The sequence below is a fragment of the Vulpes vulpes genome, chromosome 16, assembly GCF_048418805.1.
Source record: "Vulpes vulpes isolate BD-2025 chromosome 16, VulVul3, whole genome shotgun sequence".
Lineage (NCBI taxonomy): Eukaryota > Metazoa > Chordata > Mammalia > Carnivora > Canidae > Vulpes > Vulpes vulpes.
In genome coordinates this window covers 53954784-53979728 of record NC_132795.1, presented here as the reverse complement: position 1 = coordinate 53979728, position 24945 = coordinate 53954784, and the positions used below count along the sequence as shown (strand labels likewise).

General features: G+C 45.1%; 2 protein-coding genes across 5 annotated transcripts in view; one reads left to right on the top strand and one right to left on the bottom strand.

Annotated features, from left to right (window-relative positions):
• Nucleotides 1-19740, bottom strand: part of DESI1 (desumoylating isopeptidase 1) — a 23086-nt gene extending 3346 nt beyond the window's left edge. Inside the window, exons 1-6 of one of the 2 annotated variants that reach the window (XM_072741508.1) lie at nucleotides 19287-19642; nucleotides 18995-19103; nucleotides 6109-6130; nucleotides 4728-4797; nucleotides 1926-2035; nucleotides 1126-1248 (exon numbers count right to left, since the gene is read on the bottom strand). In XM_072741508.1, the coding sequence (XP_072597609.1) occupies nucleotides 1126-1248; nucleotides 1926-2035; nucleotides 4728-4797; nucleotides 6109-6130; nucleotides 18995-19094 (425 nt within the window). In that variant the 5' untranslated portion in view covers nucleotides 19095-19103; nucleotides 19287-19642. Of the gene's footprint in view, nucleotides 1-1125; nucleotides 1249-1925; nucleotides 2036-4727; nucleotides 4798-6108; nucleotides 6131-18994; nucleotides 19104-19286 lie in introns of both variants that reach the window. The other variant, XM_026017364.2, reaches the window with a different exon arrangement.
• XRCC6 (X-ray repair cross complementing 6) overlaps nucleotides 18961-24945 on the top strand; it is a 24798-nt gene continuing 18813 nt past the window's right edge. Inside the window, exons 1-5 of one of the 3 annotated variants that reach the window (XM_072741507.1) lie at nucleotides 18961-19125; nucleotides 20523-20613; nucleotides 22465-22577; nucleotides 23353-23491; nucleotides 23754-24008. In XM_072741507.1, coding sequence (XP_072597608.1) covers nucleotides 20538-20613; nucleotides 22465-22577; nucleotides 23353-23491; nucleotides 23754-24008 — 583 coding nt within the window. In that variant the 5' untranslated portion in view covers nucleotides 18961-19125; nucleotides 20523-20537. Of the gene's footprint in view, nucleotides 19126-19700; nucleotides 20014-20522; nucleotides 20614-22464; nucleotides 22578-23352; nucleotides 23492-23753; nucleotides 24009-24945 lie in introns of those variants that run through there. The other 2 variants (XM_072741506.1, XM_026017367.2) reach the window with 2 other exon arrangements.

Genomic DNA, 24945 nt, shown 5'->3' with positions numbered 1-24945 from the left:
TTAGCGAGGCTGTGGTGTTCAACACGCCCACCAGGAAACAGGCAGGCAAGGCCAGGGCCAGGAGCTAGGGCTCTCCCCACCAGCTGGACACGGCAGTCCCATTTCCTCTGCAAGTTTTTCGCAAGTGGGGTTCCTACCCACATGTGATAAACAGCTCACCTGCCAAGCCTGCTAAACCTGCCAGGATCTTTGTTGGACAGGGCCCCAGTTGAGGAGAAACCGAGTCAGAGTTAGCAGACGGATATGGTCCTGGAGTGGGTAGGGGCTGCCTGAACATAATCAACAGCAAAGGAAGGGAAGGGTATGACGGGCTTGGGTGCGTGTGTCCTTTTAGGCGACACTGCCTGGATGATGCCCCACAAAGCTCAGACTACATCAGGGTAGGAGGGGCTACAGCATGTTCCTGAAGAAAACATCAACTGAGGGCTGACTGTGCACTACAAGATATGAAGACCAGTAGGAAGTTGTCTTTGAGGACATGAAAGGGCCCATGGTGCAGGGGAAGAAAGACCAACAAATGACATTTACGGAATAAACCACCCTACTAAATCTCTGATCTATCCTCTGCTTGTCTATTTGCATTTTAGGGAACCTGGGTGGCTCAGTCAGTTAAGTGTCTGCCTTCGGCTCAGGTTATGATCCTGAAGCCTGGGATGGAGCCCTATATTGGGCTCCCTCCTCAGCAGGGAGCCTGCTTCTCCGTCTCCCTCTGCCCCTGTTCTCTCTCTCTAATAAAGAAAGAAAATCTTAAAAAAAAAAAAAAAGTGGCATTTTATGCAACTGTTTCTGGGGAGCAGTGGCTTGCTTCATGAACAAGGTGAAAGGCAGATGCCAGGATTCTGTACCAATGCTGGAGCCAGTGACAAGTGGGTTTCTAAGTTCTGTGGTTGCACTGAGGCTGGGGTAGAGCTGGCCTAAGTCCAAGGATGGTGAAGGCCACACAGGCAAGCACCAATGACTGGAGGGAAGGGTGGGCCCTCTATGTTGGCTGGTGCCATCCTGACAGGGCCCACTTGTAGTGGGAGGACTCTGAAGAGAGCAGGGAAGGGCAGAGGTGGGTCAGCCAAGTGATACTGACCATGATCAGGGATCCGAGGGGCAGGGTCAGAGGCTGAGGCCACTTACGTGGATAGAATTTCAGAGGGAAGGTCAGTGATGTAAGAAGGGATCTTGCGCCCAGTCAGGAACTGTGCCACTTCGTTGGTGAAGGTGTTACAGTTGTTTTCAAAGATGTTGTAGGCCTCTCTCCTATACATTGTGGAAAAGGTATGGGGAACAGGTCAGAGGGGCAGTGAACCATATGTGGGATAAGTCAAACCCAGTAATGGCGTGGTGAGCACAGCTGAGTACGAGGGCTAGCATTTTCCTTCTCTCTTACACTCCAAAAGGACTGCTGGATCTGCCGCTCTGGACCGTAAGACACCGATTTTGTAAGGGAAGGATGGAATCAAAATATATGGCTCCTTTGCGGTCTCAGGGAAATCTTTACATTCACAGAAGCAGAGCTCGAGGGTTAGAGTTGAACACTACTACGACTGTCTAAAGCTTCTCAAAAGAAGAGAAAACCCGCTTAAGTTCACATATCACCCCAACCCCTCCGCAAACCCCGTTTTTGATTTTTCAGGACAAGACATGTGCCCAGTATGGGTTTAGAGCAGCAGCTGCTGATTTTCAGCAGGAGGAATAAAGAGCCCTTCCTTCCCTCAGAGTTTTGGCAGAAGCTATGCTGGGACGGACTATCTGCCTTGGAACGATGCTGAGCTCTTTCCGTGGCAGGGCTGCCTTTTCTCCATATCTATTCAACAAATACTGGGCCAGACCTTGTGCTGAGTGCTCTAGGGGATGTGACCTGGTGGCTGCCCTCTGGGGCCAATCATCTAGTTGGGGGACAGACACGACTAACCACCACCCATGTCTCCACTCACCGGAACAGAGACTCCCCCAGGGAGGACAGGTACTCCTGAAAGAGTTCTTCTGTGACTTCTGTGCTCCCCACATCAACCACAGAGTCTGGGGGCCCAAGCAATGTCCCTCCCTAAAAGAGCCAACCCAAAGAAAGTCATTAAGTCACCATCTCCACTGAATTTTTTCATGTGGCTTCCCATGGAAGACCACAAACGCTCTGCTCCAACGTTTATCTTTCAGAGCACCCAGGGCAGATGAGAGGGCTAGTTGCTATTTGTATCAAGGCTACAATGGCTTAGAGCTTCCTGTTAACTCTCCATTGCCACATGCTGGCAACATGGCTAAAAAAGCTGGGCTACTTGTTTCTGGTGGGGCCCTCGGAAGCTGAGTCTCTGGCTGGTCAGACCCCTGAAGCTGTCTACTCATCCGGTTGATAAAAAACATAGAAATCCAGAACCTGAAGTCTCCCTTTGTCCGCAATGTGGCTGATCCCAAGGGCACAACAAGATAACCAGAAATGGTTAGTGCTCGACAGGCCAGCTTTCTATGCCTGTATTTAAGTGGATGCAGCCAGTTTTTCCTTGTGACACACTTGATGTTCCTTCTAAGACTGGGAAAATGTGAAGGACTCCGAGAAATATGGCAGGCTGGCAAATACTTCCATAATTCAGTTCTATTTTGATCTGTGAGTCTAATCTAACAATGGTGATAGGGTTCCCCAGGCAAGGACTTAATGGCCCATGAAAGGCCTATAGAAACCCTCGAGTTAACAGACTGCCATAGCAGATCAAAGGAGAGACTGAGGCCAAGGGGGAACCAGCCAAGGGTGAAGCAACAGATCACTGGGGAGGACAGAGCTGGGAATGAGCTGGGGGATAAGGGAGAGCACTCCTTGAGCAGAGCTCCCTGAAAAGATCAATCATTCATGCAATAATTATTGAGCACCTACTGTGTGCCTAACATTGTTCTAGGCACTGGGGAAAGCATGGTGAGCAGATATTAATTAGAATTAAGAGGGATCCCTGGGTGGCGCAGCGGTTTGGCGCCTGCCTTTGGCCCAGGGCGTGATCCTGGAGACCCGGGATCGAATCCCACATCAGGCTCCCGGTGCATGGAGCCTGCTTCTCCCTCTGCCTATGTCTCTGCCTCTCTCTCTCTCTGTATGACTATCATAAATAAATAATAAAAAAAAAAATTAAAAAAAAAAAAGAATTAAGATAGTCCAAGAATAGTGGGCTCAGAATTACAAGAGACTGAAAGGTCACTAGTCGACCCCCTATTATTCACCCACAACAAACATGCATTGAGACTATGTGCTAGGCCTTACGCTAGACACTGGGGTATGATATGGACAAAATAGATGAGATCCTTGCCCTTGTGAAGCTTATAGTCTAGCGGGGATGGCAGACAAAAAAATCCCATAAACCAATGCATAATTATGAGTTGCAATGAGGGTCTTGCTGGAAAAGTTCAGAATGCCATCAGTACGTATGACAGGGGACCTTTCTGGTCTGAGGGGTCTGGGAAGACTTGCCTGAGAAATTGACACTGAGCTCAATCTGAAGGATGGAGAGGCAGAACCAGGTCAAGGATCAGGGAGGTGGACTGAAGTGAGAGGGTAGGTTTCAATGTCCACGGAATGTTCTAGGAAGGAGAAGGGGGTGGGAGTGGGGTAAGGCAAAACCTGAAAAGAGGTCAGTCAGAGAGGGAGACCAAGACCAGATCAGATGGGGCCCGGAGGCCAGGCTGAGCTTGCTGGGTTTTATTCCAAGAGCAGTGGGGAAGAGTTCTGACTGAAGCAGGGGAATGTCATGGGCAGTTTTTCATTTTGAAAAAGATCACTTCGGGGGGAGCCCGGGTGGCTTAGCAGTTTAGCACAGCCTTTGGCCCAGGACGTGATCCTGGAGACCTGGGATCGAGTCCCACGTCAGGCTCCCTGCATGAAGCCTGCTTCTCCCTCTGCCTGTGTCTCTGCCTCTCTCTCTCTGTATCTCTCATGAATAAATAAATAAAATCTTAAAAAAATAAAAAAAAAAAAAAGAAAAAAGAAAAAGATCACTTCGCCTCCCTGTGCAGAGTTCTGACTAAGGAGGAATGATGTATTGCTGTGGTCCACTTGAGATGTGAGAGTGGCATGGATGGAAATATGGGAAGAGATAGAGAAAGACTGATTTAAGGTGCATTTACAAGGCAGAATTGACTGGGCTTCATGAAGGATTTACCAGAAAAGGTAGGGAACCAGTGAGAGGAAGAAACCAAGAATGACTTTCCATTTATGAGTATCAAAATGAGTACATGGCTTGGTCTCTGGTTGAGCACCTCCTGTGAAAACTCTGATAGCTCAGAGACCAATTTTTTGGAAAGGTGCATGGACTTTAAGAGACAGAGTCTTGACTTTTAGCACTGGTCCACTTACTGGCCCTATAACTTGAGGCAACTCACTTTACCTCTCAGAACCCTCCTCCTTTGGCTGAACATTGGCTGAGTTCATTCTATGAGCTAGGCTTGGAGCTGGGGATAGGGCAGAGAGCAAGACAGTCTCAGCTCACAAGGAGCTTCCACATGGCTCCCTACAGAGACTCAGGAGCAGCTGATCTACTGTATCACAGACAGTGTGACCCAGAGGGACCCACAAATGCTGAGGGAACACAGAAGAGGCTCAGGAAGGGTGTTCTTGAGTTGAGTTTAAAATAGTTATGAGGAACTATGCCATAGGTTGACATCCACTGGGCTAGAAGCCAGACATACAGAGTGGTAGCAAAGTTCCTGGTCTATGGGAACCCCAGGAACCTTGGGGAAGGGTGTGGGGGGAAGTCACTCACTGGGGGACAGCTGGAGATACCACCACTGCCGAAGTAGAACTCATCCTTATGTACCACTATGGAGGTGTGCCTGCAATGCAGAGAAGAGATAGGAGAAGTCAGAACTCTTAAAACTGGTCTGAGAAAAAGCAAATACCACCTTGCAAAGAGAGTAATTTCTACCCAAAGATAGGGCTTACAAGGTCAATAACTTATATAACTAACCAGAGGCATAAATATCATAGATTCAGTTTCTCAACTTTGGCACCATTAACATTTGGGGCTGGAGAATTCTTGGCTGGGGGGCTGTCCTGTGTATTCTAGGCAGTTTAGCAGGATCGTGCCCCCCTACATCCCCGTACCCACCTCTTCAGTTGTGACAACCAGACACTACTGAATGTCCCTGGGGGCAGAACTGTCCTCCTTGAGCTTTAGATCATGTCACCAGAGGGGAGGCCCTAGAATCACTCTGATACTGACAAACCTATAGCAGAATAAAGCTCTGTAGACCAAGGTGTGTTCCCAGGCTTTTAAAACTAACAGGAGCAGTCAACCTGGACCATGCTGAGGGCAAGACCAGATGATAAGCAAAAGTGCTCATATTACTTGGTTTGAGTCAAACAAAGCAAAGGATCATTCTGGTCATCCCAGATGTCAGCAGGCTCTAGGAGTCCAGAAGGAATACTGACCTATGGTTTCCTCATTAATGGAACTGAGAGCTCAGCCACCATCTTGTCTGACAGGGATGGATCCAGGACAGAGAGACCAAAGTAGATGTGTTTTAAGACAGTCATGTGGGACCCTTGAGACTTCTGTAGTTAGAAAGCTTGGTTAGGGGTGGGCATGACATCATTCTGCCTTTCTTTAGGGCAGGTTTTATCAACCTCAGCACTAGTGCCATTCTTTGTTATGAAGGGCTGTCCTGTGCATGGTTAGGATGTTTATAGCAGCATCTTTGGCCACCACCCACCCATCAAAAATATCTCTAGACACTGCCAAATGTCCCTGGGGTGGGAGGTCAGGGCACAAAACTCCTGGTTGAGAACCACTGCTTTAGAACTTGTAAGTTTTGGGCAGCCCCGGTGGCGCAGGGGTTTAGCACCACCTGCAGCCCGGGGCGTGGTCCTGGAGACCCGGGATTGAGTCCCACGTCAGGCTCTCTGTGTGGTGCCTGCTTCTCCCTCTGCCTGTGTCTCTGCCTCTCTCTCTCTCATTCTCTCTCTCTCTGTCTCTATGGATAAATAAAATCTTTAAAAAAAAAAAAAAAAAAAAGAACTTGTAAGTTTTATGATACAGAGAGCTGGGTTTCAAGCTGGAAGCCACAGTCTGGAACCTGAAGTGCACAGGTACAGGTTTGTTTCATAAACCAGCCAATCAACATAAGGAGTCCCACCCAACTTACCAGATGCCTTCCAGTTGTTTCCCTGTGGAGAAAAGAAGAGATTTAGCCACTTGGAACCAGAATAAATGGCTTCCCTGCATGAGTAAATTCAGAACATGGCTTAAACCCAGAGTAACCTGGAATGGGGGGACCTGGGGGGGGCACAGTTGGTTAAGCATCTGACTCTTGGTTTCAGCTCAGGTCATGATCTCAGGGTCATGGGATTGAGCTCTTCGCTCAGCTTGGGGTCTGCTTAACATTCTCTCTCCCTTTGCCCTTCCCCCTGTTTGGACTTTCCCTGAAATAATCTTAAAAAAAAAAAAAGAGTAACTCATCATAAACCTCTTGGGGCACTTTCTAGGAATGCAATTCTCCTCCAAGAAGGTCCTTAGATCCTGATACAGGTATGTTGTGCTGTGTTAAGTAGGTTGAAAAGTGATCAGCATCCATCAGAATGCAACATAAAAAAAAACACTGGTATGGATGTACCCCTATTTTATGTCTGCTTTTCTTTTCCCTTCAGGGTCAATTTAACTTTGCCTTTTTAATTTGTCTCATATATACAGATAACAGTAGAACAATGGTATAAAAAAGCTATCATCAACTTCTTCATTGAGCATAGGTGAGATCCTTCAGGAAATGACAAAGCTGGGATCCCTGGGTGGCGCAGCGGTTTAGCGCCTGCCTTTGGCCCGGGGCGCGATCCTGGAGACCCGGGATCGAATCCCACGTCAGGCTCCCGGTGCATGGAGCCTGCTTCTCCCTCTGACTATGTCTCTGCCTCTCTCTCTCTCTCTCACTGTGTGCCTATCATAAATAAAAAAAAAAAAAAAAAAAAAAAGGAAATGACAAAGCAAAACCTAACAAATGCCATCCACCTGAATAGTCAATGCAAATGTATTCTATATCTCCATATGGGTCGAAATGGTATTAGGTATGGAAATGAAAATAGGAAAATATGAAGAGATCACTGTCTTGCCTTTAAGAAGCCCAAAGTCAAAGGGAAAGAGAGACATACTTTGCTTCTTGGCCTTTGGGCTAAGATCAAGTGAAAGACACACATAGCTAAGTAAAATACAATGTTGATAGGCTCTAATCATAGAGTGGTAGAAAACTACACAGTGGTAAAAATAAGATGCTAACTATGATAAAGATAAGGAACTACCTTTACGAGCTGCAATTCAACCAGGGAACAAGTACAGGCAGGAATGGACGTTTCTGCTAGAAGGAATAGTATGTGCGAACACACAGGTGGGATAAAGAAGGGTTAGAGAAAAGCGTACAGTGATGGTGATACTCTCGGAGGAAAAGCGGCCAGCAGGTGCCCTGGCAAAAACAGGGTCAGCTTGGACAGAAGGCTGCCCTAAACTCTGGGGGCCTTCTTGGTTGCTAGATGGTAGAGTGCCTTGATCAGAGCCACGTTTTTAAAAGACACCTATGTCTTTTAAAAGAGAACTGTAGGGGGGATCCCTGGGTGGCGCAGTGGTTTGGCGCCTGCCTTTGGCCCAGGGCGCGATCCTGGAGACCCGGGATCGAATCCCACATCGGGCTCCCGGTGCATGGAGCCTGCTTCTCCCTCTGCCTGTGTCTCTGCCTCTCTCTCTATCTATGTCTATCATAAATAAATAAATAAATCTTTAAAAAAAAAAAAAAAAAAGAGAACTGTAGGGATCCCTGGGTGGCTCAGCGGTTTCGCGCCTGCCTTTGGCCCAGGGTGCGATCCTAGAGTCCCGGGATCGAGTCCCGCGTCGGGCTCCCGGCATGGAGCCTGTTTCTCCCTCTGCCTGTGTCTCTGCCTCTCTCTCTCTCTCTCTATCATAAATAAATAAAAATAAATCTTAAAAAAAATAAAATAAAAGAGAACTGTAGGGGAGCCTGGATGGCTCAGTTAAGTGTCTGTCTTTGGGTTTAGGTCATGATTCCAGAGTCCCAGGATCGAGCCCTGCATTGGGCTCCCTGTTCAGCGAGGAGTCTGCTTCTCCCTCTGCCCCTCACCCTATTCTCATGCTCTCACTCTCTCACAATAAATAAAATCTTAAAAAAGAGAGAGAGAGAGAGAGGAGAGAGGGAACTGTAGGTGAAGAGGAACGGGAGGGCGGACGATAGAGACAGCAGAATGAGTGAGGTCTGTGCAGTAGTCAATGGGAGATACTATATGCCAGTGTTAAGGATGACGAGGAAGGGCAGTGAAAGATGCGAGAACGTTATCAGACATTACTCACTTGCCTTTGCTTATAACGTCATGTTAACAATTACTGATTGCTAAACGTTGCTTTCAGTATCTGCCTGGTGACTTTCTAAAGGATGAAATTCTAAGTACCACGTGAAAGAGAGGGGATATGCTTCCTTTGCATAAACCACTCTAGTTATTCTGTAATTTACCTAGGAAATAAATGGAATGAGTATCTTGCTCCTTTAAGAAAACTTTTTATTTTTTTTTTTTAAATTTTTTATTTATTTACGATAGGCACACAGTGAGAGAGAGAGAAGCAGAGACACAGGCAGAGGGAGAAGCAGGCTCCATGCACCGGGAGCCCGACGTGGGATTCGATCCCGGGTCTCCAGGACCGCGCCCCGGGCCAAAGACAGGCGCCAAACCGCTGCGCCACCCAGGGATCCCAAGAAAACTTTTTAAATGAGATAACATTTAACCTAATTCTTTTTTTGGAAGAGACAAAAGAGACCATGGCCCCTCCATGACGACCCACTGATGGCTGCTTACAGTGTCATCAGAGGCAGCTAAGAATATGACAAATTCAGACCCTCATTTCTCCTCTTGCTAGCAGCAGATCCTGGGCAAGTTTACTCAACCTCTCTGAACCTCAGTTTCTTCAATAGAGACTTGTGACCACAAACAATAATGTATATAAAGCATCACAGTGTGGGGGCAACCTGGCTGGCTCAGTCAGTAGAGCTTGAGACTCTTGATGTCAGGGTTGTGAGTTTGAGCCCCCACTGGGTATAAAGCTTACTTAAAAAATAAAAATAGGGCAGCCCCGGTGGCTCAGCAGTTTAGCGCCGCCTTCAGTCCCAAGCGTGATCCTGGAGTCCTGGGATCGAGTCCCATGTCGGGCTGCCTGCATGAAACCTGCTTCTCGCTGCCTGTGTCTCTGCCTCTCTCTTTCTGTGTCTCTCATGAATAAATAAAATCTTAAAAAAATAAATAAAAAATAAAGGGGCACCTGGGGGGCTCAGCCAGTTAAGTGTCCAACTTTTTTTTTTTTTAAAGATTTTATTTATTTATTCATGAGAGACATAGAGAGGCAGAGACACAGGGAGAGGGAGAAGCAGGCTCCATGCAGGGAGCCTGACGTGGGACTTGATACTGGGTCTCCAGGATCACGCCCTGGGCTGAAGGTGGCACTAAACCCTGACCACCCAGGCTGCCCAAGTGTCCAACTCTTCGGCTCAGGTCATGATCTCAGGGTCTTGAGATCGAGCCCTGCATTGGGCTCTGTGCTCAGTAGGGAGTCTGCTTAAGATTCTCTCTCCTTGGGGATCTCTGGGTGGCTCAGCGGTTTAGAGCCTGCCTCTGGCCCAGGACATGATCCTGGGGTCCAGGGATCGAGTCCCACATCGGGCTCCCTGTATGGAGCCTGCTTCTTCTCCCTCTGCCTGTGTCTCTGCCTCTCTCTCTCTCTCTGTGTCTCTCATGAATAAATAAATAAAATATTTTAAAAAAAAAGATTCTCTCTCCCTCTACTCCTCTTCCCCTCTTCCAAAAGTAAGATAAAATAAAGCATCACAGTGTGTGGTACCCAGAAGTTTGATAAATGGAGACTATATTAGGTATAATGGCCTTGGGGAAAAGGGTATAAAGACCTCCAAAAGATAAATTTTACCTCAGGATTGGTGGTAAGATCTAAGAAGAGATTTCAGTACCTAGGGAATTAATATGAAATACTGTGTCTATTTTACATATAAATGTTTCAACTCTGTGCTATGTTGCTAGGCTAAATGAAATAACAAGGAAAATAAAATGTGCTGAGTTCTGTCCTCCAGTTAGGAGACGGCTGTCCTTTTCACTAAAAGACTTGCTACTTTGACTGACAAGGTCACAAATGGACAGAGGGGTTCTGGACTGGGGTTTCTGGGGTAGCCCCCAAAAGACTATGGGGCAGGCTCTGCCCTCATCCAAAATGAGCGGAAATTCCACAGAAGTGGATAAGAAGAAACACACTGGATGCTGAAGGGGAATGGTAACCCATTTAGGACAAGCATCTTCAAATGTGGATAGAGCAGACTTACATCCTTTCTTAATCTGAACTCTCCTTCAGAGTTATCCTATTCTCACAACATCCTCGTGTAGTAGAGTAGGGCAAATGTTTATATTAACATCATTTTACAAACAGGTAAATAAAGATGCATGGTTGGTCCGGCATAGAAGCAAGAAAGAAAAACACAGTATGACAATGTATTTGTTGGAGCAGCTCAAGTAGAAACAGCCTGTTTGGGGGAGGAAAAGAACATGGGCCTCCATAGGGCCGACAGGGATTGGAAAGTAGAACTAAACTGATTTAAAAAAATTTTTTTGCCATACTGAGGTAGCAGTAGGTTGAGTAGGAGGTGGTGATTTGAGATTGAATTAGGTCACAAGGCCATTTGGGAACATGAATTAGGCTTAGCACACTACAGAAGCAGATTATTTTCCCACTAGGATTTCCTCAGCAGGCCAGAGAGTGGGTGGGTCAGATGCCTGCTTGTCTCCAAGCTTGTTGGCACATCTAATGCATTGATTTCAAGGCCTCTGAAGTATGTGCATGAAAACAAATGGAAGACATGGATATCAGTCCTGTTTTCATCATGAGTAACAAAGAATGTGGAGTGAGGTCTGCACTGGTCACCATTCCACTGACTATAAGAGTTAAGTTAGTATATTAAAAAAAAAAACCCAGGAGGGCAGCCTGGGTGGCGCAGTGGTTTGGCGCCGCCTGCAGCCCAGGGCGTGATCCTGGAGACCCTGGATCAAGTCCCACGTCGGGCTCTCTGCATGGAGCCTGCTTCTCCCTCTGCCTGTGTCTCTGCCTCTCTCTCTCTCTGTCTCTATGAATAAATAAATAAAATCTTTAAAAATAAATAAAAATAAAAAAAATTAAAAAACCAGGAGGGCAGCCCCGGTGGCTCAGCAGTTTGGCACCACCTTCAGCCCAGGATGTGATCCTGGAGATCCGGGATCAAGTCCCGCATCAGGCTACCTGCATGGAGCCTGCTTCTCCCTCTGCCTGTGTCTCTGCCTCTCTTTCTGTCTCTTACGAAAGAAAGAAAGAAAAAAAAAAAAAAAAAGCCAGGGATCCCTGGGTGGCTCAGCGGTTTAGAGCCTGTCTTCGGCTCAGGGCATGATCCTGGAGACCCAGGATTGAGTCCCATGTCAGGTTCCCTGCGTGGAGCCTGCTTCTCCCTTTGCCTGTGTCTCTGCGTCTCTCTCTCTCTGTGTCTCTCATGAATAAAAAAATAAAATCTTAAAAAAAAAAAAAAGCCAAGGAGAAAAATTCACCATCCACCTCCTCATCAATTAACATGGACGGAGCACACAGACATCCACGCTGGCTGTAAGACATGCTCCAGATAAGCACCTGGAATACTGCCTGTGTTCAACAGATGTCTACTTGGTGATGGGCCAGCGGGGTCCTCTGCACAAGTAGCAGTCAAACATAACCCTAGTTCACCTCCCAAATTTCTCCAGTGATAGTGTTTTCATTTATTTTAATTCCAGTATAGTTAATATACAGTGTTATTGATAGTGTATTTATTTTTAAGATTTTATTTTATTTTTTTTAAGATTTTATTTATTTATTCATGACACAGAGAGAGAGGCAGAGACACAGGCAGAGAGAGAAGCAGGCTCCATGCAGGGAGTCTGATGTGGGACTCGATCCTGGGACTCCAGGACCACCGCCTTGGCCAAAGGCATTAAACCGCTGAGTCATCCAGGGATCCCTTAAGATTTTATTTTTAAGTAATCTCTACACTGAACATGGGGTTTGAACTCACAACCCCGACATCAAGAGTCCCATGCTCCACCTACTGAGCCAGGCAGGCACTCCTTGATAGTGGTTTCAAATGGCAATGTTTGTTTTTATTAAAACATTTTTAAAGTTTATTTATTTTTATAATCTCTATACCCAATGTGGGGGCTCGAACTCAGAATCCTGAGAAAAAAATCCCATGCTCCCCTGACTGAGCCAGCCAGGCACTCCTAATTGGCAGTGTTTTAATCTTCTGATTGGCTCAGCATCTGCCAGATTACAAGCAATGTGAAGGGGTTAATGTTAACTTAAAAAAATCAGCTTGCTCTTCTCTGGGGCCACTGGATAAATATTGAATCTAGGTGGGAAAAAGGTAAAAGGAAACATTTGTATAACATAAGTGAGCCTCTGTGCCAATATTGTAAAGAATAAAAAAAAAAATGCCTAATTGGCAGGAGGGTTTTCCCTTCCTTCAGACAGAGAAAGGTTATCACAAAATCAAATGTAGTACATTGTGAAAAACTGAGAGGGGATTTTAATCTTCAAAAAAGGTACACTTAGGGTAGCCCCAGTGGCGCAGCGGTTTAGGGCCGCCTGCAGCCTGGGGTGTGATCCTGGAGACCCAGGATCGAGTCCCAAGTCGGGCTTTCTGCATGGAGCCTGCTTCTCCCTCTGCCTGTGTCTCTGCCTCTCTCTTCGCTCTCTCTGAATGAATAAATAAGTCTTTAAACAAACAAAAAAAAGGTACAAAAAAAAGGACAAAAAAAAGGTACATTTAAAACTACTTGATTTTTTTTTTTTTTTTTTTTTTTTACTACTTGATATTCTAATGCTGTAATTTCTTTGAGACACTACAGGATTCTTTCCCAGTATAAAAATAACTGACTTGTGAGTTCTTTTCCTCAGTACTGAGAGGGTTCCCTTTTGATCACTGCTTGATGTCATTAGGCCTTGTAGCAATGCTCTGAGGTAGGTCTGCAACTCTCCACCGTTCAGCCAGGCTGTATTTACTGAATACCAATCACTGTGCTAGACTGGATAAAATCTAGAGTTCTTGCTCCCAGTGGAGCTTCCAGTCCAGTTCTGGGGGTATGTACATTGATGAGAAAATAAGCAATTATAGGGGTGTCTGGGTGGCTCAGTTGGTTAAGCATCTAACTCTCGATTTCAGCTTAGGTCATGATCTCGGGAACATGACCTGGAGCTCTTACGTCCAGCTCTGTGCTGAGCATAGAGCCTGCTTAATATTCCTTCTCTCCTTCTCCCTCTGCCACTCCTGCCCTGCTTGCAGGTGTTCTCCCTTAAGAAAAGAAAAGAAATGAAAAGAAGAGAAAAGAAATTACAGACTAGAATGATGAATGCTATTAAATGAAGTACAGGATGTCATGAGCACATACTAGGGACACATGACCAAGATTTGTGGGGTAGGGGGTCAGGGAAGGTTTCCTGGAGGAAGTGACATGTTAGTTGAGACCTCGAGGATGAGCAGAAGTTAGCCAAGTCAAACAAAAGTATTCTGGGGAGAGGGCACAGCCTTTGAAAAGCCAAAAGTTGAAAAAGAGCTGAATGGGTTTTTCCATCCTGTTGAGGGGTACAGCCCTTTTCCACCAGGATTTTGCAAGAGCATTAAGCCCTCATGCCCTAAGGTTATCTATTGGCAGAATTGAGAAAACAGTTACTCAAATCATTTTCCCTAGAGCTTAATTCTCTTATGGAATCCAGTGGAGAAAGGCTCCTGCTGATTTTGTTGAGCATGTGGAGACAGGTGAGGGTGGAGAGAAAAGCAAAAGGATTGCAAAGGGCCTTGTAAATGCATCAGTTTTCATTTTGCCAGAATGAAGTTTCAGGATTACTAAATTAATTCATTAGATAGATATAAAGTAGTTTACACAGTGAACAATAAAAATCTAAAACAAAATAGATGGCATTAAAAGTTTAAAAACTCCTTCAGATTCAAATAAATTCTATGTAATCTTCAAGTCTGAGTTCAAGTCTCAATTGTTCCTACAATTGATATTTATTGTGGGGCTTCTGGCTGGCTCAGTTAGTAGAACATGCAACTCAATCTCAGAGTCATGAGTTCAAGCCCCACATTGGGGGTAGAACTTTTTTTTTTTTAAAGATTTTTATTTATTCATGAGAGGCACACAGAGAGAGGTAGAGACATAGGAAAAGGGAGGAGAAGCAGGCTCTATGGAGAGAGCCCAATGTGGGACTTGATCCTGGAACTCCGGGATCACACACACCCTGAGCCAAAGGCAGATGCTTAACTGCTGAGCCACCCAGGCATCCCTAGAACTTACTTAAAAAAAAATATTGAGCCTGCTTCTCCCTCTGCATGTGTCTCTGCCTTTCTCTCTCGCTCTGTATCTCTCATGAGTAAATAAAACAAAATCTTAAAATATATATATTATTGACTACCTGTACTCTGACTGGCCACTGGGGACATACAGAGAAAGGAGACAGAGTCCCTGCCTTCCAAGCAGCTCAAGGTTCTTGAAGTCTCTGACACATCCAGCCCACCATGGCCTCCCTCTTCTTTCAAAATCTAAAATAACTGTTTTACCACTTGCTCATTCTGCCATCTTAGTTATAATCTCTTTTATGCTGTTCTCTAATGTTGCATGTGTACGGTTGTTATTTTTAGTCAAACTGGAGGACAGAGTTCATGGTTTGTTTGTTTTTAAAGATTTTTAATGTATTCATTTGAGAGACAGAGTGTGTGTGTAAGAGAGGGCATGAGCTGGGGGGAGGGTCAAAAGGAGAGGGAGAAGCAGACTCCGCATTGAGCACGGAACCCAACATGGGGCTCAAACCCAAGATGCCAGGATTATGACTTGAGCCGAAGGCAGATGCTTAACCAACTGAGCCACTCAGAATTCATGTTTTTTATTTCATTACTATTTGTATTATAGAATTAAGCAACAAACTGAGTATAGAGTAAAATCTCAAATATTCATTAGATTGCATTCTGCCAAGAAATAAATATCTGTGTTCTATATCCTATGTCTTTAAACCTGAGAACAATTTTGGTAGGCTTGTTTAAAAAAAAAAAAAGTAATCCTGCAGGGGCGGGGGTGGTGGGGAATGTAATTCTGGGATACATCGATGAACACAAAACTTTAGAAAACAATCAACAAGTATAAAGTAACTCTTACCACAATTTAAAAAAGAAAAAAACACCTCTGCATTTCTATTACTTTAGTACAGAAAAAGGTCACGAAACTTAGAGAACAGCCAAAATTATTAAAAGGAGGAACTTAAAGGACAATTATAATAACTAATTATCTTAGGCAAATGGTATATTATGAAAAAGAGGTGTAATCAGCTGTCTATTAGAATGCTAAGGATAAATCTGGGACCATTTGTATGGTGATTAAAGGACACTGGACCAGAAATACCTTCATGGAAAGCAATTCTAGGAGACTGACACTGGACAGCATAAAACCGTGAGTCTACACTGTTTGGGGGAGAAGAGAATTATACTGGGCTTTTTCTAGTCCCATCATGACTGTAATAGAGCTACATGGGGGCCTATTTTTTTCTTTTGTTAAAAGATTTTATTTATTTATTCATGAGAGAGAGAGAGAGAGAGAGAGAGAGAGAGAGGCAGAGACACAGGCAGAGGGAGAAGCAGGCTCCATGCAGGAAGCCCGACCTGGGACTCGATTCTGGGTCTTCAGGATCAGGCCGTGGGCTGAAGGCAGTGCTAAACCGCTGAGCCACCTGGGCTGGGCTGCCCCACATGGGGTCTTAGAATGAGGAACTGTCATAACAAGAATAAGAAGATACAACTGATGAATCACCCTAGTTTGGGAAAATCAAGGCTCTAAGGAATGATCATAAATCTATGATTTATGGCACATACACATTGAACCCAGATCTTCTTCTCATCCAGATTTGAAACATTTGGCCAAAGATGCCTATACAAACTTGAAAAATTATAAAGGGACACCTTCTACAGCAGATGTGGCATAACAAAATGATTGACAACATGAGTTCTGGGATCAGGCTGCCTGTGTTTTTAACCCAGCCCTGCCACTTACCAGCTGTGTAAGCTGGGGCAAATTTCTTAACACCTTATGTCTCAGGTTCCTTAAATGAAAAATGGAATAACAGGACCTACCTCAGAAAATTGTGGTGAGGATTATAACACACATGAAGTACTCAGAAAAAAAGGGCCTGGCACATGGTAAATTCTCAATAAATGCTAGCTATTAATATGCTTCTGGAAGTTAGAGCAAAAATCAAGAATCGAATGGAGTTTTTAAAGGTTTGAATATATTTAGGAATGGGAAATCAATATAGGACTACCCAGAACTGGGATATACCCAAAGACTGGTAATGTCTGGACAAGATGAACCAGTAAGGCGATGTCCATTTTCCACAAGTTTTCAACTCTAGAAAGTAGTGACTATTAGCTTTGACAATCCTTGCATTACTTTTGCAAAAGGCATAAAAAGCAATATGGGAAAAAAGGGATAGAGAAGAGAGAATTAGATTTGCAGGCAAGGTGATGTTCTCAGAAATGCCGTTGTGGTCAGATGTGCCAAATTGGTGAAGTTCCCATTTTTGGCTGAGGTGCTTTTAGGATTTTACATCTTTTTTTTAAAAAGAGGGAGGAGGGGGATCCCTGGGTGGCGCAGTGGTTTGGCACCTGCCTTTGGCCCAGGGCGCGATCCTGGAGACCCGGGATCGAATCCCACATTGGGCTCCCGGTGCATGGAGCCTGCTTCTCCCTCTGGTTGTGTCTCTGCTTCTCTCTCTCTCTCTATGACTATCATAAATAAATAAAGAAAACAATATTTTAAAAAAATAAAAATAAAATAAAAAAAATAAAAAGAGGGAGGAGGCAGGTCCAGCCACTCCACCTTCAGTTATGGCACTGTTCCCTTCACCCATGATATTCCACAAGGGTCTTCTTTCAGTTCCAGGATAAGGCCAGGCTCTATCCTACCTCAGGGCCTTGGTAGATTGATCCCCCTTATGCTTAGAACACTATAACTTCCTTACCACCCTCCTTGTGACACCTTCTTCATCCTTAAATTCCCAACTTAAGTCACATTGCTTCTGATACCCTTATTTAAAGTTAGGTTTCTCTTGTTACTTTTTATCTCAGCACCCTGATTGCTTCTTGCACAGCCTAGCACTTATCATGATTATTATTTGAAATAATTTAAATAATTCGTTTCTTTGCCTATTTTTAATATTTTCCCCAGGAACCAGCTCCATGATGGTAGTGAACATCTTCGCTCAATATATTGTCCTCAGTTAAGCTTAACATATGGACTAGCACATAGTAGGCACTCAAAAAAACAACCTGTTGATTGAATCATGAAGCAGTGAGCCCTAAGGGCAATTGTGGCTATGATCAAACTAACCAAATAATGGCTCCGTTCCAAGAAGTTTAGTTAGAACTTGACTGATGTAATCTGTGTAGTGTTAGTCACCTTCCACGGTGACTTTGTAAGTTTTACTTTCAGCTTTACCTTACTCATTTTAACAACTGGATGATCTAGGCCCAAACTTCTAGCCAACAATAGATTGGCTACATAACAATTATCTGAAGAGCTTATTAAAAATACAGATTTTTTGGATCAAAACCCCAGGAGACTCTTATTTACTACTTGTGTGATGAGGCTCTGGAATCTGTATAATTAAAATGTTCTTATTTTGTTCTTTTTTTTTAAATTTTTATTTATTTATGATAGTCACACAGAGAGAGAGAGAGAGAGAGGCAGAGACACAGGCAGAGGGAGAAGCAGGCTCCATGCACCGGGAGCCTGACGTGGGACTCGATCCCGGGTCTCCAGGATCGTGCCCTGGGCCAAAGGCAGGCGTCAAACCGCTGTGCCACCCAGGGATCCCAATGTTCTTATTTTGAATAGATAACATATGGGTAGTACACCATTCAAAAGGTACAAACGAGTTTATAGTGAGTCTCCCCTCTATTCCTGCCCTCTGGCATCAAGTTTTCCTTTCTGTGAGTTAGTTACCACTGTTTCAATTTCTTAAGTATTCTTCTAGATAATTATCTGCCTACATGAGCATGTATACATCCTTTGCTTCAAACACACCTTAATATTTAAAGATCTGCTCCAACTTTGTTTTCTCTATTTCCATCGAACAAAACTCGTTGAAAGTTATCTGTATTTTTAACAAGCATCCCAGGTGATTCTGATGTGAAGCCAATATGAGCAACCATTCACTTGGCCCAGGGTTAAGAGATTTAAGTTTAATCGACTATGATACATCAGAAACTCAAAAACACTGAAAAGGTGCCTTCCAAAGTAGCCTTGCTTACTCGACTTCTGCCCTCTTGTCTTACCGAGATGAACTAAAACATTCTCTACGGCGCCCATAAAAGCCAGGAAAAACTAGCCATTCAAACGGATGTTGCCAAAGCTGTTCACTTTTTCAATTCCCGGAATCTTTTCCTGCCCAATACCACCTGAAATAAATCACAAACTCGGCAATTTCTATGTTAGGTGAGACATTTTGGTACTTGGGTTATAATGAGGTTTGATGTGCAGTGAACGAGGGCCGGTTTTCTCTCCCGGCAGTTAAGTAGTTTGACGGAGCACCACCGATCTACTTCCTTTACTAATCCTTACTGACACAACAGTATCCGATCCTCCTCTCAAATTGCTTTCTAACCATCTGGGCAAAAGCAATGAACCTAGAGCCCGTGGGGAAGACCGCACTGTCAGGGCAGAAGTTGATGAATCCTGGAGTTCCTGCTCCAGCAGACCTGGCTTCACCTCCACCTGGGAGAGCGCCTGGGCCCCCGTGCGGCTCTGGCTTCCTATTCCCGCCCACCCCGGGGACTGCAAAAGAGTTTCCTTTTCGCACCGAGGGAAGGCTCTCCAAGGACCACCCGGGGAGTCTCCTCCGCAGTGTCCCTTTCACCACGCGGGGCACCGCGCGGCAGGCAACCTCACCTCCCCTACGCTGCGCGGAGGAAGGCAGGGGAGCCTCGGGAATGCAGCGCCGGTTCACCCTACCGCGCGGAGTGGGCAGCGGAGGGCGTGACTCCTCCATCCCTTCCTCCTGGATTCAGAACGTGAAGTCGGTAAAGTGGGGCTCCAGGCGCCCGAGCCCCCGACCTCTCCCTTCTCCACTCGGGCTCTCCTCCATCCTCCGGGCCCCGCGTCTCTCCCGGAGCCGCGGTCCAGGCCTCCCTACCTCTGCCGGGCGTCCCGGCACCCTCTCGCCCGCCCCCAGCCCCCTCACCCAGCATGATGGGGCTGAGCCGCCGGGCCAGGCCCTTGGACAGGTCGTACACGTAGAGCTTCACCGGATAGAGATTCGGCGGCTCCATCGGGACCCGTGGCGGCGGCGGCCACGAAGTCCCTCAGGCACCCGGCAGCGGCTTGGACCTTCCCGTACCCGACGGGGGTGGGGAGCGGAGGGAGCGGGGGGGGGGGACCGAGCCCAGGCCCGGCCTGAGGGGCGGGGGAGAGGCGGCCCTGCGCTGCACGCGCCCCCGCACCCGCCACCGGCAACGACTACTGTGAGGTGACAGAGCGGGGACGGGCAGGGTCCGCGCGGAAGAGAGGGCGGGGGCGGGGACGCACTCTTGCGCATGTGCCTACCGTCCCGGCGGGCGGCGAGGGGCGGGGTTTCGCGGGAGGGGGCGGGGCTTTCGCGGACGGGGTCGGGTTAGTAAGAGACCGTGGAGGAAAGCGAGCGGCGGGAGTGGGCGTGTCAGCTTGAGGAGGGACGGGCGCACTGTGCGTGGTGACGTAAAGGACGCTGATTGGGAGCGAGCGCTGGAGCCTGTGCGTGCGCGGCGCCCCGCCTCTGTCCAAATTGATCTCTTCCTTGTGCCTCAGGTAGGCAGGTTCGGGCTGTTTGGTGTGCCCCTTGCTTTCCGGTCGGGGCTGGCCTCCGCCTGCTTCGCTCACTGACTCTTGCGCGTCCCTCCAAGGCTCCTCGGGGGGCAGCGTCAGCACAAGGGGTGCGGACCCGCGGGGTAGACATAGTTTCTGGTCCCCGTTCCCTCCTCCGTGGGAGGCGGCCGCTGGCCTTGAGGCCGGCCTCTGTGAGACCCCGCGGGGCGTCGCTGGCAGGGGAGTGGGGGAAAGTTCTGGGGCGGGATGAGCAGTACTGTGGGTCCGCTAGAGGACTGAGTACCCTGGAGCAGGAATCCTGTGGGTTCAGAGGGTGCCGGAGGCCGGACGGGACCTCCAGGTGTGGGCTGCCTCGGAATCCCAGTCCGAGGGCCATCACCGGCCCTGAAGCGGCCCTAACTAGGGGGTAGCCGAGGGGAGGCTGCTGCTACAGTGATGCCCGTGACCGTATACTGATGCGTCGTAATTACGACGAGCTATGGAGGCAGTAAGATCCAGCATCCACATTCCTCACGAGTGACCTCCAGACTTAAGGGAGGATTTCAAAGGAGTCTAGGCGTCGATATTTTTTAGGTTTGAATTTGCTTCTCACTGATCATAACTTTCTTTCATTTAGTGAGCAATAAACAATATGTCAGGCTGGGAGTCTTATTACAAAAACGAGGGCGATGAAGAAGAAGAGCAAGAAGACGGCCTTGAAGCCGGTGGTAAGTTACATTGACGGATGCTGTTCTGTGTTAAGGACTTTCCCTGTCTCTGCTGCCCAATGGCTTACTCTTCTCTCTTCAGAGAATCTCAAACGCTATTCTCCCTTTGAACTTTGCAGCACTACCCGAGGCTCTTTTATTTAAGTCCTGGGTAAGAACATTTTAAGTGTTTTTACTAAAAGCGAGAAACATAGGAGATACGTAACATAAAAGGGGAAATTTATTGAAATCTATATAAGCTACCAGCCTAGGGCAGCCCGTTTGGCGCAGCAGTTTAGCGCCGCCTGCAGCCTGGGTGTGATCCTGGAGACCCGGGGTCGAGTCCCATGTCGGGCTCGTCTCGCCGTATATTCTATTCTCTGATGCATGGAGCCTGCTTCTCCCTCTGCCTGTGTCTCTGCCCCTCTCTCTCTCTCTCTCTCTCTCTCAGTGTCTCTATGAATAAATAAATAAAATCTTTAAAAAATAATAATAATCTACTAGCCTAATACAGCCATTACCATTATTTTGGCATTTTGCATTTTTCCTTCACAGATCTTTCATTCCGATATTTCTTAACTATGTATGTCTGTTTTTCTTTGGTTCTGATTTTTTTATAGTTAATCATAGTGAATATATATCTTTTCATTTTAATTTACAACAGTTTTCTTCCAAAAATATATATTTTTAAGATTTTATTTGAGAGAGACAGAGCATGAGCAGTGGGGAGGAGGCAGAGGGAGCAAGAGAAGTAGACTCCCCACTGAGTAGGGAGCCCAACCCTGGGTTCAATTCCAGGACCCTGAGGTCATGACTTTAGCAGAAGGCAGATGCTTAATTGAGCCACCCAGGTACCCCACAAAAAAGAATTTTAAACATACATGCATAATTTTGTGTTCTACCTTTTTTCCTTAATGTATTATAGATATATTTTCCCTTGTAACTACATTTATGTTGTCTTTATAACTCATTTTAAGGTAGTGTAATTTATTCAGTCTACCTGCCATAGGACATTTTAGTTATTTTCAATTTCTTACTTTAATGAACAACATTGTGGGAAATTTTGCATAAGGCGTTTCCCATATCTAATGTTCCTTTTAGATTGCTAAGAGGTAGAATTCACTGGGTCAAGATAGAATTTTTGTTTAGGGCTCTTGACCTATAATCGCTGTATTGTTTTACAGATGGGTAATTACATTTATTGTATTAGAAAGCAGCAGTGTGAAAAAAAAGGGAGATAAACCAGACATTTTAGTGTTTTTATAAAAAACTCAGCATGACCTATGATGCCAGAAAGGAAAAAAGAATACCTGAATCTGATGAAGCCTCTGTACGTCCTCAGTAGGAAAGAACAGGATTATGTCAGTCTACACCAAAAGAATGCAGTCAGTAAAATCCAGATGCTGAAAAACTGTACATAAATAACACAACATTCTGATTCTTCAATGAATAAGATATAAGACAAAGATGGAGGGGGTATCTATAGATTAAGAGGCTTCAAACACTTTTTTTTTTTTTTTTTTTTAAGGTAGGCTCCATGACCAATGTGGAGCCCAACTTGGGGCTTGAACTCATGACCTTGAAATCAAGACCTGAGCTGAGATCAAGAGTCAGATGCTTAACTGACTATGCCATCCAGGCATCCCGAAAGATACATATTTTTTAAAGTCAAAACTAGTGTTTAGGAATGTTCACTTGAATGATAAAACTATAAATAAGGAACTGATTATTAAAAATCAGGATAGTGGTTATTCCTGGGAAGAGGGGTGGGCGTTATAATTGGCGTGGCTTTTATCTATTTGTTTTATATGAATAATAAACATAAATATGAATTCAAGGGCAAACATTTTCTTCTGTTTTTTTCCCCCATAGGAGAATATACATATTCAGGAAGAGATAGTTTGATTTTTTTGGTTGATGGTTCTAGGGCCATGTTTGAATCTCAGGGTGAAGTTGAACTGACTCCTTTTGACATGAGCATCCAGGTAAGACCACCTGGATAGTAGGGTGGGAGGTATCATCATGGTTGCTTTATTTCTCAGCTTTGCAGATTCAGAAACTTGATGTTGTCAGTGGCCCCCAGAATTAAGTAGATCACAGGACTGAGCAGCTCTTCTGAGACACTGATTTACCAGATTCTGACATTACTTTAAATGGGTAGACAGGATTTTCCTGGAATACTGACATCTATAATTGTGTAATTAAGCAAATTTTATTCCAAAACATACAAAAAAAAAAAAAAACAGAAAAAAAAAGGTGCTGTTAGCAGTTATGGACTTATTGTTGGGTTACATCTACTTATTGTTGGCTTAAACCTTTCACTTATGTAATTACATATGTTTCTTGGTATCAGGCTACTTGGGGGAAGATCAAGTGGCCTGTCCGAACTCGGTCAATTAAGTATATGACATGAAGGGGACGCAAATCCAGGTTTTCTGATTATAGTACTGGGCTGTTTTTCCCTCTTATAGCAGAATGTCCTTCCTGAGTAATGTGTTTTTAATTCCCTGATTTCTTATGACAAGAACTACTTATACTTCCATTATACACTTAACTCACTCTGCCTTTTATTATAGTGTATATGCCCGTCCCTCTCACTGATTCCTGACTTTCCTCGAGGTAGGGGTCATGCCTTAATCTGATGCCATGTACAAATTCAGCAAATATATTAAGGTTCTACTATGTGCCAGGCACTTAGGGAATTTAAGTTTAATGATAAGTTAAATATATTAATTGAATTTTTATTTTGATTTTTGTTAGTGTATCCAGAGTGTGTATACCAATAAGATCATAAGCAGTAATCAAGATCTCTTGGCAGTGGTGTTCTATGGTACTGAGAAGGATAAAAATTCAGTGAATTTCAAAAATATTTACGTCTTACAGGAGTTGGATAATCCAGGTCAGTAGTAGTTTAAGATCCGCTTTTCCCTTACATTGGAAGGTCATGACCCTGAACAAAGAGGGATGTGGGAAAGGAAGTAGATGACCTCTTGACTAAGTGTATGCTTTCCTGCACAAGGGGGTTCTTCCTGGGATGTGGACCTTATGGGTTAAACACCTCTGGGGTAGAACGGGACCTTAGGCTCTTCTGTTAGCCTTATAAAAGAAGCATTGACGCAGTTATGATTTTTCTGCCCATTTGATTTCCTGTCTCTGACCAGGTGCTAAACGAGTGCTTGAGCTTGCCCGGTTTAAGGGGGAGCGGGGGAAAAAACATTTCCAAGACCTAATTGGCCATGGATCTGACTACTCACTGAGTGAGGTGCTGTGGGTGTGTGCCAACCTCTTTAGCGATGTCCAGGTTAAGATGAGCCATAAGAGGATCATGCTGTTCACCAATGAAGATGACCCCCATGGCAATGACAGTGCCAAAGCTAGCAGGGCCAGGACCAAAGCTGGGGATCTCCGTGACACAGGTTGGCATTTTCCCTGTTCTTTTACATGGGCGCTGAATCTTATTGCTTCTTTCTTTTTATTTTATTTTTTAAAGATTTTATTTATTCACGAGATAAATAGAAAGGCAAGTTCCCTGTAGGGAGTCTGATGCAGGACTCAATCCCAGGACCCTGGGATCATGACCTGAGCCAAAGGCAGATGCTCAACCACTGAGCCACCCCGGTGTCCCTTATTGCTTCTTTATAGTCAAACATTTGGTTTTCTCCATTCAGAATGAAATGAAAGAATAAAATGAAGCTGGGGCAGACACCTGTGTTATATTCCTAATGAAAATGATGAGGCCATTCACTTTCTTTATTTTTTAATATTTATTTATTTATTTATTTATTTATTTATTTATTTATTTATTTATTTATTTATTTATTTATTTTAGAGGGAGAGCAAGAGCGTGTGTGTATACTAATAGAGGGAGGGGCAGAGGGAAAGAATCCCAAACTGACTGCGCTGAGCACAGAGCCCAACTTGGGGCTCAATCCCACGACCCTGAGATCATAATCCGAGCTGAAATCAAGAGCCTGATGCCTAACCACCTGAGCCACCCAGATGCCTCAATGCCATTCACTTTCTACAGGGCTCTACTAGAGTGAGCTTTTCTTGACTTTTTATGCTACCATGTATGGTGGTGGTTTGAATAAGTTGTCAGGGCATCTGGCTGGCTCAGGAGGTAGAGCAGCTTTTGATCTCGGGGTTGGGAGCTAGAGCCCTGCATTGAGTATGAAGCCTATTTAAAAAGAAAATAAAAATATTGAATAAGTTGTCATTATAGCATCTGATTCCTTTAGTGATTCTATAAGTCCTGAAACTACATTTTATTTTATTTTTTATTTTTATTTTTATTTTTTTAAAAGATTTTATTTATTTATTCATGAGAGACAGAGAGAGAGAGAGAGAGAGAGG